This window comes from Rhinatrema bivittatum, chromosome 2 (assembly GCF_901001135.1).
Source record: "Rhinatrema bivittatum chromosome 2, aRhiBiv1.1, whole genome shotgun sequence".
Classification (NCBI taxonomy): domain Eukaryota; kingdom Metazoa; phylum Chordata; class Amphibia; order Gymnophiona; family Rhinatrematidae; genus Rhinatrema; species Rhinatrema bivittatum.
In genome coordinates, this window is record NC_042616.1 from 760,945,380 (window position 1) to 760,966,628 (window position 21,249).

Consider the following 21,249-nt stretch of genomic DNA (forward strand, 5'->3'; position numbering starts at 1 on the left):
TACATAGACGAAGATTAATATGGAAATATAACAAAGGTGTATAATGCAAGAGAAATATGAAGAAATCTTGATCCATTTAAACAAATGACAACGTAAAAAGGGAAGTTAAAAGGAGATAAGGAAACAAAAAAAGAAACGAGTGTAGCATGCAGTCAGGCTAAATAATTATCAGGGCTGCTTATACTCTAAGTGGACACTGGAGAGGAACTTAACGGCCTCTTGGAGCCCCAAAAAAGCCCTTATTGTTCAGGAGTAAAAAAGATGAAGCAATCCTTATTACACACTTATCCTTTCAACCCACAATGAGTTCCAATAGGCCTTCATAAAAAGGGTGAACTAAATGCTTTGTGTACTTTATCGCCTCAAATTCCCACCTTGCCGCCCCCCTCCCCCCGTTTAACTGGGATGGGACGAAGAATTTGAGAGAGATGCTTGATTTAGATGGCAAGGTTTGTCCAAATAAACACTGAAATTCAGCAGTGTGCCCGAGCCTACCAGAGCTTAGATGACAACCGACACTGGGCTGTCATAGAATGCTGGGTCGTATGGGTAGGACCTGTTTTATTCCTCCTCTTGTTTGCAGTTGGAGTTTGTGTTTTAGTCCAAGAGAAACTGGTGCTGGAGTTTCCCAGCAATAACCATGTATGAATCTTCAAGAGAAACCAGACTACAACTTAAAACACATACAGGCCAATGCCATACTGTGCACTCAAGCTAGCGCACAGGTTAACCCGTGGTTGGACACGCATTTTGGACGTGCGTCCATAATCCCTTATGCAATAAGGGGATTAGTGCATCCAGAACACATGTGGCTAATGCCATTTACATGAAATGAGTGCTGTGTGGATGAGGCTATTAGCTGTTCCCCCCCCCCCCTTATGTAAAAAATAAATGTATGCCCAATGCAAACATTTTTACTCTCAAAAATTAACGCCAGCCCCAGAGTCTTGGCGATGTTAAGTTGGGGGAACTGAAAAAGGAGTAACATTTAAAAAAAAAAAAAAAAAAGTCTTGCCATAAAACTGAGTGTCCATTTTCCTTACTCGCTTGCACAGCCACTTCTCCTGGGCACCCGATACCGAGGAGGTGCTGGGTAGGCACAATTTCCCCTAGAGCCTCCTTTTTAACGCAGTGGCTCATTTGCCTACTGTATTGACAGGAGGAGGGGCGTGCGTTAGAAAAGCGGTTGCTCAATTATGAGCACCTGTTTTTCGCAAGCCGATATTGCATCAGTCTGACAATGGCCTAAAACCAGGGCTAGCTCGGCCAGTGGCCTGGAGCCTTCTGGTAGCCCTAAAATGGATGCGCATGTCTCTGAGAGTGCTGCATTGTAAAGGTTTCTCCTTTGAATTCTGTACAGAGATGGACGAATCCTGGTGGCTGGGGGAAAGTCAAGTCGTCTTCACGTGTGGTGTTTGGACACCAGGAAGCTATTAAGAATAATCCAGATGCCTAGCAAAGTACGAACTGTGCGCCAGCTGGAATTCCTTCCTGATAGCTTTGATGGTGGTTCTAATCAGGTTAGTTGAATAAACTTGTTCAGCAGCTGACACTTAAGTACAAATGATATATGTGAAACCTGATCTGTATATCCTTGTACCATAGAGCACTGAAATGAATTTTAATACCTTCACTCTCCAGCCCCTGTGATTTATTAAAATTATTGTGCATTTTATTAGGTTCTCCCCATAGTGATATTTGATTTTTTGGGGTTTATAAATTGGTTCCCACAGCATTTTCACGAATGTCTGTTTATTTTCCCTCTCTTTATACTCTGTTTAGGTTCTTGGAGTGTTAAGTCAGGATGGCATCTTGAGGTTTATCAATATACAGACATGCAAATTAATTTTTGATGTTGGCAGCCATGACGAAGGAATTACCACATCATTAGTGAGTCCAAATGGGCGCTACATCGTTTCTGTAATGGACAATGGCAGTCTGAATATATACAGTGTCCAGGCTTTAACCCAAGAAGTCAATAAGGTACGATTGTAACAAAATGACCAAAGTGGGGAATTGGATTATATTGCTTTATGCTGCCTGGATACATTGTAATATTTCAGAAGTAGATCTGGCAAAAAGTAACTCATCTTGTGTCACGCAAAGATATTCCTGCTAGGTGACTAGTTTTTGAATCCTGCAGCTGACACCCTAATAAGCAACCATGGTCTCACAGGGAATGGGATCTGATTGGGTCAGTTCATGATGCCACTTGTGATCACAGAGCTGGTACAGAGCGAGCAGGTGTAGTGAGTATGAGGTACTGTCTTCTAGATATTTAGTGGACTTGCAGGGAAGACGTTTAAAGAATTTAAAATCTAATGATAAAGCGGAAAACTGTATAGTACATATATGCAAATACACGTTTCTTGTGACTGGTGTTAAGAGAGACGTGTCATTAATTGCTCTGTTATGTATTGTGGAAGGCAACAACAGCAGAATTGTATTTTCTATTTCACTTGACTTTATGTAATGTTTTAAAGGTATATTCCAACATGTGCTAGAAATGATTTCTGCCCTGGTTACTGACTCTGGTGCAGGTGTCTTTCATATAGCTGGATGTATTTCCTGACAGTTCTTCTGGGAGACGTTTGCATGTTATGTATGTTGACTATGGGCTGTTGAGAAGGGTGAGGTCAGATAAGCATCTAAAAAGAAGCTTTTATTTGAAAGCAGTTGTTCATTCTTAGAAAAGCTTTTCTGGGGTTTGTGAAGTTGGCATTCTGATTAATAGCTGATATCCACCATAAAACTTAAATGGAAATAAATATATTTTGCCTAAGATATTTTGGTTCAAGGTCAGCCCTAAGACAGAAGAACAGTCTTTTCTAGATTAATGCACAGTCCATGTTTAACAGCGATGGCATTAACTATGTCTCACTTTAATATAAACTTGTTGGCGTAAGTGTTGTTCAAGAATGAACAAATAATTGTATGTCTATAATATACTTACAGGCCGATGCAGTATCGGTGCATAGAAAGCAAGCGTTGAATGCCCGCTTTCTTAACAAATGCCCAACCACCTCTACCGGGGTCCCAATGTTATATTCAAACGTCCTGTACTAAAAAGGACGCGCTAGGGGGAAATGTGCACCTCGGGTGCCTAGGAGACAGGGCTGAGACCTATATCTAAGCTGCCCTAAGCTCTCCCCCGCGCCCCCCCCCCCCCCCCCCCAGGTCTGACCTCCAATTGGTCCTTTTCACTGACATTTAATATTGATTTATTCACTCCTTCACTTATTGCCGATTGGTCCCTTCACTGTCACATGAAAAGGACCAATCAGGAACAGCCTTGGAAGTATTTGCTGCTTTTCTGTATACTTTTTTTGGCTGCTCAGAAATTAACACCAGCTCTGTGCGTACAAATGTGCGGATTGGGCGCACATTATTTTTCTGCATTGAGCGGAATACATAATAGCGCTCATCAACTTGAATTTGCATGTGATGAACACTATTACACGTTTTGGACGTGCTAACCCCCGCTTTGCATCAGTGGTTATGGTTGCGTGTCCTAAACCTGCGCCAACCACGCGTTGAGCTGTGCGCTGCGGCCAGCACACCATACTACATCTGTTTGTTACAGTTTAAAGCAAGCAGTGTGAATAAAAACAAAAAGCAAAAGACTTATTTCATTGGGCTTCTTTTGTATTGAGACATAGGGGTGTATGTATTAAGACACATTGTATACAGAAGGTTATGCCTTTACTATACTGGATTTAACACCCAATCTCCAAAATAATAAGATGCAGAATCGCAGTGATACTATGGCTTTATTAAAAATAGGCAGGCATGCAAATGCTGATGCATTCTGCATCCTAGGTATTCCCACACTAACTGGCCCAAAGTGAAAGGGGGCTAGTTATTGCAGGGAATATAGAAGGGCCTTCTGGACCCACCTCTCATCTCCAGATTGAGCTTCTGGGCCCTCACCCAGGGAGGTTCTGGGGAGGGCCTCGGGGCCTATTCTGTTTTGAGGGTGCACAGGGATGGGTTAGAGATTCAGGCAGCTACTTCAGCATAATCCCAGCCAGGTTTAGCCCATGGCAGTCACTTGCAGCGGAATTCAGCCAATCAGAAGATGTACACCAGGCATGAACCCCCCCCACATCAGATGCATATTTTGTCATTTGGATCCAGGATTAGTGTTCCCTTCCACTCCAGACTCTGAAGCAGAGTTGATTGGAATCCTCTCCAACCTCCCAACAGAGCCTCCAGAATACTCATCTCCACCAGAAAACATTGCCTATGCCAGATTTCTGGACAAGTTGGTGAAAGCACTCGGAGTCAGTGTGCGCAAGGATAAAATCCCCTTGTAAAGGTCTTTGGTCTCCTCCAAATTTTGAACGCTCTGGCAGAACCAGCAGCTATACCTGACCAAGGCATCTTTTAAGAATTACAAACATGAATTAGGGAAAATCCCATTTCCTGCGCTCTTAATTGCAAGGAAATTAGACCTCAAATATAGAGTGCAAAAATCCCTGGGATTCGGGATTGCTTAATTACCTCATTAATTCGTTGTAGAATCCACTCTTAAAAGACAACAGAAAACAAGATTCCCTGTATTTACCCGGATCAGTCCAGACAGTGGGTTGAGCCTCCTTTCCAGCAGATGGAGACAGAGAAAAACTTGAAGGGTATCCTATATCAGGACAGTGCTCACCCTGCATCCCTTCAGTATTTCCAGCAGATGAAGGTGGCAGAACCTGTGGTTCCCAGTCTTTTAGGCAATTTCATTCTTTGAGGAAGTTCTTTCCTTCCCTCATACTATATTCTTTAAGGATCAAGCAAATATTTTGAGAAAAAGAATTTCAAGCAGTTAAACAAAATTTATTATTATTTTTTTTTAATCAGAAGAAGCAAAAGCCTGTCTCCTTGCTCTTATTTGGTCCTAGGGAGGTTTTCCTCTTGATTAGTTCAGCCTAGGACCCTTTCCCGGTGGCCCATTGCCTGGCTCCGGGGTGATGCTGGTGGTCTAGTCCCTCACCCGTTGAGACCCCTGAGATGTGACATGCCTCGGGTCCATTGCTGACAGAGAAGCTAATATTCCTCTGTACCTTTAAAAAAAAAAAAAAAAAAATCATAAGAGAAAGGAAGGCGGCCAGCAGCCTTCGGGGGAAGGAGCGGAGTGCAGGGCTATTATCTTCTCCCGCTCGCAGCCAGGCTCAGCAGGGGTTTGCCTTTTTCAGCGGCAGTTCCTCCCTCCCCCCCCCCCCCCCCCCCACCTCCATTGTTACTATGCCACAATCTCCTTTCTGTGTGGCATGCGGAGAGCCTGCCTTGCGGCTCTCTCGCGGGGGGGGGGTTTGTTCACATTGTTTGCCCGGTGGAGAGGGGCCCTCTTCGGCGCCGGAGAAGTCAGCAACCCATGTTCATGCCGGCAAACGTGCTGCCAGGCCAGCCCCGTCCCTGCAAACCGCGGGAACAGTGGCCATTTTGTCCCCAGATCTCGAAGCTGATTCGTTGCCTGAGGGGGGAAGGGATTCTGTATTTCAGCATTCACCCCCGGATTTAAACCCCGTGGATCTTTCTGCTGCGGTCCCTGACCCCCAGCATGATGTGCCCCCCCCCCCCCCCCACCCAATGCCAGGGAAAACCCCTCAGCATTTTACCACAGATTTTGTGCTTTTATTGCATAAGGCTTATGTTGCTAGCTTACAGCAGCAGGGTGAACCCTCTCCAGACCCCCCCACCTGCAAAAATTCCTAGGGTGCCTTCAGAACAGGGACCCAAACTCCCTGGTTCTCAGGGAACGAATCGAGTTCGGACCGTACCGGGAGTCCCGGACCCTTCAGATCCTTCTAACCTTCCACCTCAGCTTCAAGATTCTGACCAAGATGCAGATACTTTTGAATCCAAATCCACCGGTCAAGGGAGATGACCCACGGGTTTTTAGCTTGTTCCAGCAGGAGGAGCTGGACCCAATCATTCCCTTTGTTCTAGCCGAACTCGGGATAGATGCCCCTCCGGAGGAGACCGCAAGTATCCCGGTTTCCAGTATCTTGGACCCTGTCCTGGCTGGACTGAGAGCCCCCCCTCGTACGTTTCCATTTCATCCTATGCTAATGCAGTTACTACTCCGAGAATGGGAATCGCCTGAATCCGGGTTATGGGTAGGCAGAGCAATGGACTAGCTGTATCCCCTACCAGACCAATGCCTAGAGCTGCTCAGGGTCCCTAAAGTGGACACTTCGGTTTCCGCGGTTACCAAAAGAACCACCATCCCGGTGGTGGGAGCAACGGCTTTAAAGGATCTTCAAGATCGTAAGTTGGAGGTGCATCTCAAAAGAATTTTTGAAGTCTTGGCGCTAGGCGTTCGAGCGACAATCTGTAGCAGTCTTATGCAGCGGGCAAGCCTTAGGGTGGGTTCAACAACTACTCAGCACCCAGGACCTCCCGTCTGCAGAGGCGGAACGTCTGAAAGCTGCGGTTACATACGGTCCTGATGCCCTCTACGATCTCCTCAAAGTGCTGGTCAGATCCATGGTTTCAGCTCTCTCAGCTAGGTGCCTCCTCTGGCTGCGAAATTGGGCAGCAGACTTCTCTTCTAAATCGCAGTTGGGCACTCTCCCCTTCAAAGGTAAATTCCTCTTCGGGGAGGACCTGGGAATAGCTTATCAGTTCTTTAGGGGAGAAAAAGATACATAAGCTTCCTGAGGATTGCCCTAAACCGTCCAGATCCTTTTTTCCTTTGTGCTTTTGTTTCAGGGGGCAGCGCAGGTACAACAGGTCTCAGGGGGGGGGGGCTCCACAAAGAAACCCCTCCACAAGAACTCAATCGTGGTCTCATTCCTTTCGTGGACGTCGACCATTCTGTGATGGAAACCCTCAAGGATTCGCTCCAAAGTCTTCTCAGTGAGATGCGGCCGGCCCATTCCTCCGTTCTCAACTTAGGAGGCCGGTTCTCCCTTTACCACAAGGAATGGGTCAAAATTACTTTGGATCGGTGGGTCCTCGAAGTAATAGAACAAGGATACGCTTTAGAATTTGCTCGGTCTCTCCCAGATCACTACCTAATCTCTCCTTGCGGACCCCCTCAGAAGCAGCTTGTGGTGTGCCAAACTCTCGACAGGCTGCAGCAACTCGGAGCCATCGTCCCTGTCCCCCCGAGGAGCAGGGGTTAGGCCAGTATTCCATTTACTTCGTGGTTTCCAAAAAGGACAGCTCCTTTCGACCAATTCTGGACCTCAAAAGAGTCAAAGCGCTCAAGGTCCCCCATTTTCAGATGGAAACCCTGCGGTCGGTCATAGAGGCGGTTCGCACCGGCAAATTCCTAGCTGCTGTGGATTTGACAGAGGCTTATCTCCATATCCCGATCTGCCTGGAATCCTGGGGCATAATTACCAGTTTCGGATGCTTCCGTTTGGCCTAGCCACTGTCCCCCGCACATTTACCAAAGTAATGGTGGTGGTGGCGGCCTCCCTCCGACAGGAGGGGAGTACTGGTCCATCCTTATCTGGACGACTGGCTCATTCGGGCAAAATCAGAGAATCTCTGCACGGTGGCAGTCAAAGTTTTGTCGCTCCTCAGTTCTCTCGGTTGGGTAATTAATTTCTCCAAGAGAAGCCTCAAGCCTTCCCAAGTCCTGGAATTCTTAGGAGCACGCTTCAACACACGCGCGGGATTCCCGAGGGCTGGGCGCACAAGCTCATGGCTCAAGTTCGACATATGTTATCTCTTTCTGTGCCCACAGCCTGGGACTACCTGCAGGTCCTGGGCTCTATGGCTTCAACTATAGATTTGGTTCCATGGGCCTTCACACACATGTGTCCTTTACAGAAAGCTTTACTATCCCGCTGGAAGTTAGTCTCGGAGGAGTTTGACGCCTTTACCACTCTCGGACTTTACCATCTCCAGTCTTCAGTGGTGGCTGTCGCTCAGTGGATCATTGTTACGACGGATGCCAGCCTCTCCGGCTGGGGAGCGGTTTGCCAGGCTCAGTCTGTACAAGGACAATGGTCCCCAGCTCAATCTCAATGGCACATCAATCACCTGGAAGCCTGAGCAGTTCACCTGGTGCTGAAGACGTTCCTGCCCTTGATCCGTCACAAAGCAGTTCGGGTTCTCTCCGACAATGCCACCACAGTAGCTTACATCAGTCGCCAAGGTGGAACCAGGAGTTGTCTAGTAGCCCTGGAAGCAAGCAAGTTGTTGTCCTGGGTAGAACGGCATTTGGCTCAATTGGCAGCCTCCCACATTGCAGGGAAGGAGAATGTCCAAGCCGATTTCTTAAGTCAACACCTAGACCCCGGAAAGTGGGAGTTGTCCGAAGAGGTGATGGCTCTTCTCATTCACAATTGGGGCTCTCCCCACTTAGACCTAATGGCCACTCAGAAGAATGCGAAGGCTCCCAGATTATTCAGTCGCAGCTCCGAAAGGGTGGACGCTCTGGTGCTACCCTGGCCTTGCGATATACTCCTGTACGTGTTCCCACCCTGGCCTTTGGTGGGGAAGGTGCTCAGAAGAATAGAACTCCACAAGGGGCCGGTCATTCTCGTGGCGCCAGAATGGCTCCAAAGACCATGGTTCACGGATCTAATAAACCTCGCGACGGAGGGTCCTCTTGGCCTCTGTCACCTCCCAAACCTTCTACGGCAAGGTCCTGTATTTTTTGATCAGGCGGATCGCTTTTGTCTAGCAGCCTGGCTTTTGAGCGGCGGAGACTAAGGAAGAAAGGTTATAGGGAGGAGGTTATTTCCACTCTGTTGCGCGCGCGTAAAACTTCTACCTCTATTGCTTACATCCAGGTTTGGAGAGTGTTTGAGACTTGGTGTGCGGACCCCAGTTTCCCATGTCCTCTCTTTTCTACAGAATGGCCTCTCCAAGTGTTTATCTTTCAATTCTCTTTGGGTCCAAGTCTCGGCTCTTGGTTCCCTTTTAGGGCGGGTCGATGGTTACGCTTTGGCGGCCCACCCGGATGTCATTCGGTTCCTCAAGGGGGCGAAGCATTTGAACTCGCCTGTCTGGGCTATTTGTCCGTCATGGAGTCTCAATCTGGTGCTTCGTGTCCTATGCTAGGCACCCTTCGAACCCTTCAGACAGGCCATGCTCAAAGACTTCTCTTGAGACAGTTTTTCTAGTCTCTATTTGTTCAGCCAGAGTGTCCAAGCTCCAAACCTTGTCTTGCAGAGAGCCATTCCTTCGCTTTTCTGATTCAGGTGTCTCACTCAAGACTGTATTTCCTCCTTTCATTTAAATCAGTCAGTGGAGCTACCTGCCTTTTCTCCAGAGGACACTGAGGCCACACATGGCAGAGACATAAGGCACCTTGATGTGAAACGTGTCCTGCTGCAGTACTTAAAAGTCACGAACGAGTTCCGAGTCTCAGATCATCTTTTTATCTTATGGAGCGGACCCAATAGGGGGAATAAAGCATCAAAGGCTACTATCGTTCGCTGGCTAAAGGAGGCGATTGCTTTGGCTTATATTTGTCTGGGCAGGCCGGTCCCGGAAGGTTTAAAAGCCCATTCACTCCAGTCACAGGCTACCTCTTGGGCAGAAAGCCAATCGGTCTCCCCACAAGAGATATGCAGAGCAGCTACTTGGAAATCTCTTCATACTTTGCTAGTCATTATCGCCTCGATGTGCAGGCGCCAGTATTTGGTTCCTTCAGCAGACAGGTGCTTCGAGCAGGACTATCTGGGTCCCACCCTACTTAGGGAAGCTTTGGTACATCCCACTGTCTGGACTGAACCGGGTACATACAGAGGAAGGAAAATTGGTCCTTACCTGCTAATTTTCGTTCCTGTAGTACCACAGATCAGTCCAGACGCCTGATCTTCTCTTTTCGACAACCGCTCGAAGTCTTTTCATTCAAAGATATGCCGATTTACATGGCAACGGAAGTATCTGCTAAATATATGAGCGATTACTTTGCATTTCTTCAAATTTTCCAGTTACAATTTGGATGTTAAACATTTTTGCTTGCTTGATCCTATTTCTAGTTGAGGTTACATTTTTCTGCTTTGATAACGTTTATACTGAAGGGACGCAGGGGGAGCACTGTCCTGATACAGGATACCCTTCAAGTTTTTCTCTGTCTCCATCTGCTGGAAAGGAGACTCAACCCACTGGACTGATTCGTAGTATTACAGGAACGAAAAGTAGCAGGTAAGGACCAATTTTCCTATATACTTAAATACTTTGCCAGGAAAGAATAACACATTATTGGACAGTTTTGGAAAGAGACTATTCCAAAGCTACATTTCTGCCTACCTATCTATATGGCTCAATACTTGTATGACTGTATTTAGAAAGTGAAGCCTTTCCTGTTCTTGGACCGGTGCTTTTCAATATGTATATATAAATGATCTGGAAAGGAATATGACGAGTGATGTTATAAAATTTGCGAACGATACAAAATTATTCAGAGTAGTTGTATCACAATCCGCTTGTGATTTATTACAGGAGGACCTTGCAAGACTGGAAGATTGGGCAACCAAATGGCAGATGAAATTTAATGTGGGCAAGTGCAAGGTGTTGCACATAGGGAAAAATAACCATTGCTGTAGCTACACGATGTTAGGTTCCGTATTAGGAATTACCACCCAGGAAAAAGATCTAGGCGTCATAGTGGATAATACTTTAAAATCATCTGCTCAGGGTGCTGCAGCAGTCAAAAAAGCAAACAGAATGTTAGTAATTATTAGGAAGGGAATGGGTAATAAAACGGAAAATGTCATAATGCCTCTGTATCGCTCCATGGTGAGACTGCACCTTGAATACTGTGTACAATTCTGGCCGCCACATCTAAAAAAAAAAAAAAGATATAGTTGCGATGGAGAAGGTACAGAGAAGGGCTACCAAAATGATAAAGGGGATGGAACAGCTCCCCTAGGAGGAAAGGCTGAAGAGGTTAGGGCTGTTCAGCTTGGAGAAGAGACGGCTGAGGGGGGGATATGATAGAGGTCTTTAAGATTATGAGAGGTCTTGAACGAGTAGATGTGAATCAGTTATTTACACTTTTGGATAATAGAAGGACTAAGGGGCATTCCATGAAGTTAGCAAGTAGCACATTTAAGACTAACCGGAGAAAATTCTTTTTCACTCAATGCACAATTAAGCTCTGGAATTTGTTGCCAGAGGATGTGGTTAGTACATTAGTGTAGCTGGGTTCAAAAAAGGTTTGGATAAGTTCTTGGAGGAGAAGACCATTAACTGCTATTAATCAAGTTTACTTGTGGAATAGCCACTGCTATTAATTGCATCAGTGGCATGGGATCTTCTTGGGGTTTGGGTAATTGGCAGGTTCTTGTGGCCTGGTTTGGCCTCTGTTGGAAACAGGATGCTGGGCTTGATGGACCCTTGGTCTGACCCAGCATGTCAATTTCTTATATTCTTATGTTCTTCCCACTTGGCGAAGGAAAAGTCATGTACCCTCTTCAACTCCTAGATGCTGAAGAATGTATACGTCATCTTATTCACGTCATTTACAAGTGTTCAACTTCACAGCACGAACCTCGACAGTGTCCATCAGAGCTCACTGTATGGCTTGGTTGAAAGCTAGTAGCCTCCGTGACAATGTCCATGACAAGTTGGCAGACATCCCATGCCAAGGTGATCACCATTTCAGTGAAAAGTTCAGAGAAACAGTTGATCAAATAAAGGAGCAACATGTGACAGTCTAGTCCCTGTCGATGGGATCAGAACAACAACTTTCTACAAGACTCTTACTACTCTTTTTTTTTTTAAAAGGTGGTATTTGCAGAGACACTCCTTCCTGCAATTTCAAAGATACCAGATGCAGCCTTTACTTCCATAACAGCAGCAGCTTCCAGCACACATTAGACAGCATGAAAAAGTGGCTCAGCAAGTTCTGCTCAAGTATGAACCAAGTTTTTGACCACACACTGAACCCAGCATCAATCCTCTCCCATAGGACGGAGGATCCAGCACTTCCTGAAGGACTCATGGCTCAAGGAATGGTTCTCAAGAATGTGGAGTCTGGATACCACTGACTTCCAATACTGCCTCATTGCTCAGCCTTCAGTCTGAATCTGTCTTGCTCAATGCAACTCTGCCTGAAAGTGGAGTCTCTCCTCAAAAAGAGGGCGGTGGAACTTGTTCCTCAGTCTCACCATTGCCAGGAGATCTACTCCCTGTTAATTTCTTATCCCCAAAAATGCGGGGGTTTGAAACCCATTGTAGATTTAAAATGCCCGAACAAGCATATACTCCGAGAGAAATTCAAATGAGCTCTTTCTACACAATTCTCCCCATCTAGAAAGAGTGGATGCACTCTCTAGATCTGAAGGATGCTTATGTTCATACTCCATCCATCCAATCCACTTGCATTACCTACACTCCTCCCACTATTAATACAGAGTGCTTCCCTTCAGCATGTCGGCAGCAGTGAGGATATTTACCAAATGCCTAGCAGTGGTAGCAGCACATCTGTAACATCAAGGCATCAGTCTTCCCATAATGGAACAACTGGGGTATTTATTATTTTATATATTTATTTGATTTATATTCTGCCTTTCAGACACTTCAGAGCAGATTACCTTCAGGTACAATAGGTATTTCCCTATCACCAGAGGGTTTTCAATCTAGGTTTGTACCTGAGGCAATGGCTTACCTAAGGTTACAAGATATGGCAGCGAATTTGAAACTGATTTTCTTGATTTGCAGCCCACTTCTCTAACCACTTAGGCTACTACTCCACTCTTGTGATGGCAAATTCCCTATACTGATATCAGCTAATCGTGAAATCATGATTTTGTGATTGTGTTGAAGGCAGCAGTACCATGATATAATCAGTAACATGATCAAAAACATGGTAGATGATATCAGAACTAGAGAGAAGTAGGCTCTCTGTTTTGTATTGTTGTCGAAATCTGAACTCATGAGGATCGAAAACAGAATGTTCATTAATGAAGTCAAATAGTTGTTGTAGCACTGCGACTTCAACTACCTTAGCAAGAAAGGGAAATGAAGATATAGGCCAGTACTTTGCAAAGATTTGAGGGTCCAAACTTTTTTATTTTTTTTAAGAGTGGATGAGCAGATGTTACCTTTTAGTGCAGATGGTATAGGTCCTTCGGTAAGTGGCATGTTGACAGTGTTAGTAATGGATGGACTAATGTCCTCTCTAATAGGCCGATACAGTACAGTGCGCTCCGGTGGAGTGCACTGTACTGTGGTTAGTACATTAGTGTAGCTGCGTTCAAAAAAGGTTTGGGCAACCAGGTTAACAGTGCGCTCCGGTGGAGCGCACTGTTAACCTGCATTTGGATGTGCATTTTGGACGCGCTAGCTTTACCCCTTATTCAGTAAGGGGTAATAGTGCAAATGCATGTTGATGGCCCTATTAGTCATTCCCGCACGATACAGAAAGTAAAATGTGCAGCCAAGCCGCACATTTTACTTTCAGAAATTAGCGCCTACCCAAAGGTAGGAGCTAATGTCTGCCGGCACCGGGAACGTGCACAGAAAAGCAGTAAAAACTGCTTTTCTGTGCACCCTCCGACTTAATATCATGGCGATATTAAGTCGGAGGTCCTGAAAGTTTAAAAAAAAAAAAATTAAAAAAAAAAATTTGAAATCGGTCCGTGGCTCGCAGGTTGAAAACCGGACGCTCAATTTTGCCGGCGTCCAGTTTCCGAACCTGTGGCTGTCAGCGGACTCAAGAACCAATGCCGGCAAAATTGAGCATCAGCTGTCAAACTCGCTGACAGCCGCCGCTCCTGTCCAAAAAGAGATGCTAGGGATACGCTAGTGTCCCTAGCCCTAATTTAAATATTTTAGTTTAGTGAATCGCGCGCACAGAACACTGGCCTGTGCGTGCGCCGGGAGAGCAGGTGCTCTCCCACAAATTTTACTGTATCGGCCTGTTTGTAACTTAAATAATTGCAGTCTGTTGTAGAAACTGGAAGAAACTGCACATGATCGGCTAGAGGCAAGTTGCTGATAAGCTGGAAATCAAAGTAAGAGGAAGCTATCAAGCCAAAAAACCCCAAGTATGCAGCTCAGAAAGTAATGACATTCTATAATTTCACTAGCAACATGGTCAGGGTATGCTTTTATTTTTCAGTCTATTTCCTAGTCTCATCTAATTTAGAAATAGTATTTTGTGGTAAAGAGAACTAGAAACTCAATCAGATAGTCTTAAAATGTGTTTCTGTGTTATAGAAAAATTAGAGTTGGTGGAATCAGTGGTTTTAATCTGTGTGTAGTTGTGTATGAACTTATTGTACTTTCTAGTTAACATATACAATTTTATTTTAACTGGCAAGGAAAATGGCATTGTATCTATTATGCTATAATCGATATAGCAATCTAGGTTTATATAAACGGCATTCTCTCTCCGATTAAATATTGTTTAACTGTTGAATTTCAGCCACCCTTGCCTCTGGTTAAAATGGTTAATGGCTTTTCTAAAGGCAAACATTCTATTGATCAGTCGGGCGTAACTAAACTGAAGGTCAGCGAGGCATCTGGAAGGGCACAGAGAACTTGGAAATCAAGAGGAGCCAGCATTCAGTCTAGAGTGCTAAAACCAGACATGGACGCTGCATTGGAAGATAAAGAGGTAAGAGTGGTCTGTGTAATCAGTGGGCAATGCAAGCTAACTGCCATCCTGTGTGACTTCTGCCAGTACTTAAACTTCACTTCTCCACTCCTTGAGGAGGGGAGTTTGTTGGGCAGCACTGACAGCATAATGTAAATATGAACTGTATCTTTCATGGCCCAGTTTGGCCTTATATTTTGAGGGCTAATTCATTCTGATAAAGAGGACCCATGTACTAAGCTGCACTGTGTTTAACATGTGTGCTAAAATGCAAGCTATGTACGAATCCCAATACAGAGCTAATGGCATGTTTTATAGTATTAACATGGTCGCGATATAATTTACTGAGGCCGCCTGTCCTAGATATGTAAGTAGCAGGATAATGAGCTCATGAGTCACTAGCTTATTTATTAAGCTGTGGTAACAGGAACTAAATTTACCACAGCCTTGTTACCATGGCAGATTTAACTTCTGGCACCATTCTGATCCCAGGATGGTGCCCAGTGCCTTAACCGTACCCCCAGCGCTGATGGTGCCAATGCCGTAGCCATAACCCCTACCTTCTGATATACGTCCTCAGCCCCTAAGGCAGTTACAGACATTCTCGTGACAACCCAGTCCGGGGGTTCTTTCCAACTACCTTGCAGCTCACAGAAAGAGAGCTGCCTAGCTGCTGGCTGCTCCACCTCCTGATTTACTGAATTACTTCTCGGTTTGAAACTTATGTTGCCTCAGATAGCTCCATAACATATGCAATTCTAACAGTGAAACCATTCAGATGTTGGGAAAAGAGGCACGTAAGAAGCTTTCCTGCTGACCTCAGGAAGGATGATGGTTGAGCTTGGGATTGGGGGGGGGGGGGGGCTGATTGGAATTGCCATTGGGAGATAGAGGAATCTGAAGGGGGGGTTGATTATGGAGATTAGAAGGTGTGGGTTTGTGGTTGCTAACAAAAGGGGGGGGGGGATTGGCAGGCACAGGTTATTGTGGTCTGCATAGTTGGGAGAGGTCTTGCGCACAATGACACGCAAATCACAGCTGCATTAAAATGGTTATACTTGCATTCTCACAGCCATTTTACCATGGCCATGTTGTCCATGCCTTTAACTTAGGACATAACAGTGTTAAAATGCAGATGTCCTGCCACTTTTAACACAAGTTAGTACACAGGTCCCATAATGAGTCAGTCAGATGATGTCTTTGATTTCCACGTGAATTCCTTTTATTGTTGTAAGAGGGTCTCGCATATGAGTTGATGATAGCACAAATAACTGTTGAGAATTAGAAATAGCACTCTTCAAAATTTGTCAGCTAGATGAAATGACTGCTTCATAGAGCAACTGTTACAAGAACCAACAAGAGGGGAAAACTATTTTAGATCTAGTCCTTGGTAGAACACAGAATTTGGTATGAGAGGTAACAGTGTTGGAGCCACTTGGCAATAGTGAACACAACATGATCAAATTTGACTTCATAACTGGAAGGAGGACACTGAAGAAATCTACTGCGACAGCATTTGTCTTTCAAAAAGGTGACTATGATAACATGAGGAAAATGGTTTGTTAAAAACGCAAAGGTTTAGATCAGGTATGGACATTGTTAAAAATACCATCTTGGAAGCCCGGACCAGATGTATTCCATCCATTAGAAAAGGTGGAAGGAAGTCTAAATGACTAACGACATGGTTAAAAGATGAGGTAATGGAGGCTATAATAGCTAAAAGGACATCTTTCAAGAAATGGAAAAGGGATCCGAATGAAGAAAACAGGAAATAGCATAAGCACTGGCAAGTTAGATGCAAAGCATTGATAAGGAAGACAGAGAGAATTTGAAAAGAAGTTTGCTGTAGAAGCAAAAAAGCTTAATAAAACCTTTTTCAGGTATATTAAGGTAAAAAGCCTGCGAAGGGAGTCAGCTGGACCATTAGATGATCAAGGCATAAAAGGGGCACTTAGGGATAACAAAGCCATAGCAGAGAGACTAAATTAATTTTTTTGTATCAGTATTCACTAAGGAAGATGTAAGAGAGATACTCATGCCATGGTGAGGATTCAGAGGAAATGAAACAAATATCAGTGAACCTCAAAGATGTACTAAGGCAAATTGACAAACTAAAGAGTAGTAAGTCACCTGGACCAGATGGTATACATCACAGAGTGATGAAAGAACTGAGAAATGAAATTGCAGCTCTTCTATTTCAAATTTGTAATCTTAACATTCACATCATATGTGGTACCTGAAGGTTGGAGGGTTGCCAATGTAACATTAGTTTTTAAAAAGGGATCAAGGGGTGATCCAGTAAACTACGGATCAGTGAGTCTGATGTCTGTGCCAAGAAAATTGGTAGAAACTATCATAAAGAACAAAATTGCTGAACATATAGATAGGCAGAGTTTAATGGGACAAATCAACATTGATTTAGCCAAGGGAAGTCTTGCCTCACCAATTTGCTACATTTTTTTGCGGGCGTAAATTAACATTTGGATAAAGGTGAGCCACTTGATATAGTGTATCTGTTTTTCCAGCAAGCATATTACAAAGTCCATCTTGAGAGACTTCTTAGGAAATTCAAATGTCATGGGATAGGGCAGGGGTGAGCAAACTATGGCCTACAGGCCAAGTCAAGCCCATCATTTTAAAGTTATTATTAGGTGCAGCCCGCGATGTTTGCTGAGTCCTGCCATCATCAGCAAAGGCTCACGCAGGCTCTTTGTAAGTCTTATAACAAACCAATCATATCTTTATTACGGTTGCCATGCAGTGCAGACGCTCACCTGCCAGCCTGCTTTTTCCCTGTATAAGAGTTGTGATTGAGCCAATTACAACACTTTTATACGGGGGAAAGAAGAGGAGAAGAGAGACCTAATGCATCGGCACTGGTAGGGTTACCAAACCCCCCCCCCCCCAGTGAGGAGAGCCCCGTTGTCTGCACACTGGTGGGTTTTCCACCAGCACCCCCTCCGTTAGGGAGGAGAGGGCCCCATTATGGAGAGGAGTAAGGGGAAGGGACAGAGGGAAGGAAAGGAAAGTAATAAAGATGGTGAGTGAAATGGAAGGGACATGAATGAGTGGGAAGGAGAAGGGTGAGTGACTGAGAGGGAGGTGGTGAGTGTCAGGGAAGGGAATGAGTGAGTGGGTTGGTGGGAGGAGGTCTAGTGATTGAGTAGGGAAGGGGTGAGGGGTGAGTGACTGAGAGGGAAGGAGATTAAGTAGGAGGGTGAGTGATACAGGGAATGAATGTGAGTAATAGTGAGTGACTGAGATGGGAAGGGAGGAAAATGAAGGGAGTGAATGAGAGGGAGTGACTGAGGGATTAGTAGGAATGAGAGGTCAGTGACAGAGGGAAAGGGTAATGAAGCAAGGGAAAAGGGTGAGTGGAAGTGAAGGGGTGTGTGACAGAGGGTGAGGGGTTGAGTGACTGAGAGGGATGGGTGAATGACTGAAGGTGAGTGAGAGAGAAGGGAAAAGGGAGGAAGGAAGTAGAAGAGGGGAGTGAGAAAAAGAGAGGGTAGAAGGGTGCACAAATGTGTATGTGTGAATGAACTTGTGCATATATGAGAGAGAGGAAGTTTGTGTACCTCTCCTTCCCCCTTCTAATCCAAGTCTACAATCTTAGGGTGATTGGAAATGAAGTCTCCAGGTATGGAAGGAGAGAGGATTTTGTTTTATCCTTACTAGTTTTATTATTAGGTGTTAGGTCTGCTATTAAATATTTGGTTGATTTTGGGAAAATGTTTAAAGGGGGTTTTTTCTTTATATTCTTAATTATTGTATGTTCTATGTGTCATCTGTTTTGAAATATGCTTTTTATTAGTATGGTTTCCTCACTGTTATGATTGATTTCTATTTCTTGATTTTGTTTTATGAGGAATATTGCTATTTCTGTTTTTATATTATTGCACTGCATATGACTCTGGCTTTTAGGGTTTCCAGTCCACTTTTTTGTCTGCACCATACTGTTTATACTTTTTAAGGCTTGCATTTGTGACTGAGATGAGGTAGTCTGCTAGCTGGGAAAATACCTCCTACCTGTTGGGTAGAGGCTGGGATCCATGATTGAAGGGGTTCCTTTGAATGCTAAAAATGATGGCACTTAAGTCTGCTGGATACTGAAATGCCTGAGCAAGTGGTGAAGATTTGAATGCTGTGTTGAGGATCTGCCAAGCCCTGCCCTTTCGCACCCATCCCACCCCACCCCGCCCTCTGGCCCTCATTGTGATCAATAACTTGTAATGTGGTCACCGCTCAAAAATGTTTGCCCACCCCTGGGATAGGGCAGTATCCTATTGTGGGCTGCCAACTAGTTAAAAGATAGAAAACATAGCATAGGGTTAAATGTAAATTTTCCCAATGGAGAAAGGGTAATAATGGAGTGCCCCAGGGATCTGTTCTGAGACCACTGCTTTTTAATAAATAACCAGTAAATGGAAACAAGTGAGGTGATCATTTGCCAATGACACAGAACTAATCAAAGTTGTTAAATCGCAAGAGGATTGTGAGAAATTGCAAGAGGAACTTGCAAAACTGGGAGACTGGGCAAGCAAATGGCAAATTAAATTTCATATGGACAAGTACAAAGTGATGCACTTAGGGAAGAGTAACCCAAATTATAGCTACACAATGCAAGGTTCCACATTAGGAGTCACCATTCAGGAAAGTAATCTAGGTGTCATCTTTGATAACACGTGAAATTGTTTGCTCGGTGTACAGCAACAGACAAGAAAGCAAATAGAATGCTAGGGATTATTAGGAAAGAAACTGAGAATAAAGCAGAAAATATCATAATGCCTCTATCGCTCCATGGTGTGACCTCATTTTGAGCGTCGTGCAGTTCTAGACACCACATATTAAAAAAGTAAAGCAGAGTTAGAAAAGGTACAGAGAAGGGCGACCAAAATGATAAAGGGGATGGAACGACTCCTCACTGAGAAAAGGTTAAAGAGGTTAGGACTCTCAGCTTGGAGAAGAGACTGCTGAGACTTCTAAAATGAGTGGAATGGAACGAGTAAACGTTAATCAGTTGTTTACTCTTTAGAAAAATCCAAAGACTAGGTGACACAGAATGAAGTTACTAGGTAATACATTTAAAACAATAACAGAAAATATTTTTTCACTCAACATATAATTAAGCTCTGGAATTTGTTGCCAGAGGATGTGATCAAAGCTATTAGTGTAGCTGCATTTAAAAACAGTTTGGACCAGTTCCTGGAGGAAAAGTCCCTAAACCATTATTAAGATATTCTTGGGATAAGCAGCTTGGAATCTGTCTTATCTTTTAGGGTCCTGCCAGGTACTTGTGACTTGGATTGAACACTACTGGAAACAGGATGGACCCTTGGTCTGACCCAGTATAGCAAGTCTTATGTTCTTATGATATATTTTTTTCATGTCACCCACATTTGGTAATGTGACTTGGTCTTGCAACAAGTGTGCTAGTGACTTGCTGCCTTTTGATGCAAGGATTCTCTCTCTTCATCTACTGCCTCCTTTTTAAATTGGCAAGAAGAGAATCCTATGGGGAAAAGTTTCCAGAATGCCATAAAGCTGACTGTTCCCCTGTCTCTGTTCTTTCAACAAATATTAATGTAAACACTGATAGAAGTAGGGAGTCAGTCCGTAGAGATAAATCATGCAAATTTGTTTTCTTTTCTTTTGTTTGTTTTTTTTAAATTATAATTTTGTTTCTGATTTATAGAATGAGCTACCAGATGGACTGAGCAAAAGTCGGTTGCTAGCTTTGTTGTTAGGGTTTGGAGAATATCCAGCAAAATACAGGTATGCACAATAAGAAGAGATTTTTTTTGTTTGTTTTTAAATAAACAGTAATACAAATCTGCAAATGTGTTGTACCTTTGGCTTACACAGAGATGAGAGAATATAGAACTACTTGGATTTTGTTAAATTTAGACCACCTAGCTTCCTCTTGCTCATTTTGATCTTTCAGTTTAGTTGGAATGTGTTCTAACTGGACTAAAGTGCCATGAATATTAATTTGCAGCTGGTGGGGGTTCTCCATTTTATTCCTCCTTCCGACAATCCTCTGACTAAGAGGCAAATACCTCTGAAGTCCAGCCCAAATGAGTCTGTCAACCGGTGTCATTATTGCACTATGGTTGGGTCCCTGATCCTCCTTTGGACTGTGAACGCTACTTCCCCAGTCATCCTGTGGAGCAGGAGCTAGGGCCAGAAGCCAATATAAATCTGCGTGGCAGCAAGCAGCATTGCCACTGGACCATCAGGTCAGCCCAACTTCCTGTTAGTTGATGGCCTGGATTAATCTATCAATCAAGATGTTAGTTTTTGAGTGCTGTGTTTAACTTCAAGCATTTTTGGGACTGGGACAGATGCAGAGGGCTGTCAGAAGGCTAAGGAAGCAGATGGTCTTATTAGGAAGGGTGTGAGGTAAATGGTGCTTATTTTTATTAATTGCTATGTTATATCTAAAAAAAGGGCATTACCCACCATAGGAATAGTACTGGGATTCTACAACATTTTGAGAAGTCAAGTTACTGAACCCTTCTTGGCCTCATAAGATAAATGTGGACATTGATTTGCCTGGTTTCTTGGTGACAGTCAAAGGGAGAGTGATTTTTAAATTTATTTTATATGCAAAGCAAAAAAAACAAAAAAGATTCAGCAGCAAATGAGTGAGACAATCTAACACCAGTATATAATTATACTTGAGTGGTTAATATAGCCCAGTCAGTGGAATATACCAGAGCATATGATACTGGAGATAGCCA

General features: G+C 44.1%; 1 protein-coding gene across 2 annotated transcripts in view; it reads left to right on the top strand.

Moving 5' to 3' along the window:
• Positions 1-21,249, top strand: part of TBC1D31 (TBC1 domain family member 31) — a 151,838-nt gene that overhangs the window by 35,950 nt on the left and 94,639 nt on the right. For both annotated transcript variants that reach the window (XM_029591966.1, XM_029591967.1), the window contains exons 6-9: positions 1,361-1,520; positions 1,783-1,983; positions 14,336-14,527; positions 20,202-20,281. In XM_029591966.1, coding sequence (XP_029447826.1) covers positions 1,361-1,520; positions 1,783-1,983; positions 14,336-14,527; positions 20,202-20,281 — 633 coding nt within the window. The remainder of the gene's footprint in view (positions 1-1,360; positions 1,521-1,782; positions 1,984-14,335; positions 14,528-20,201; positions 20,282-21,249) is intronic.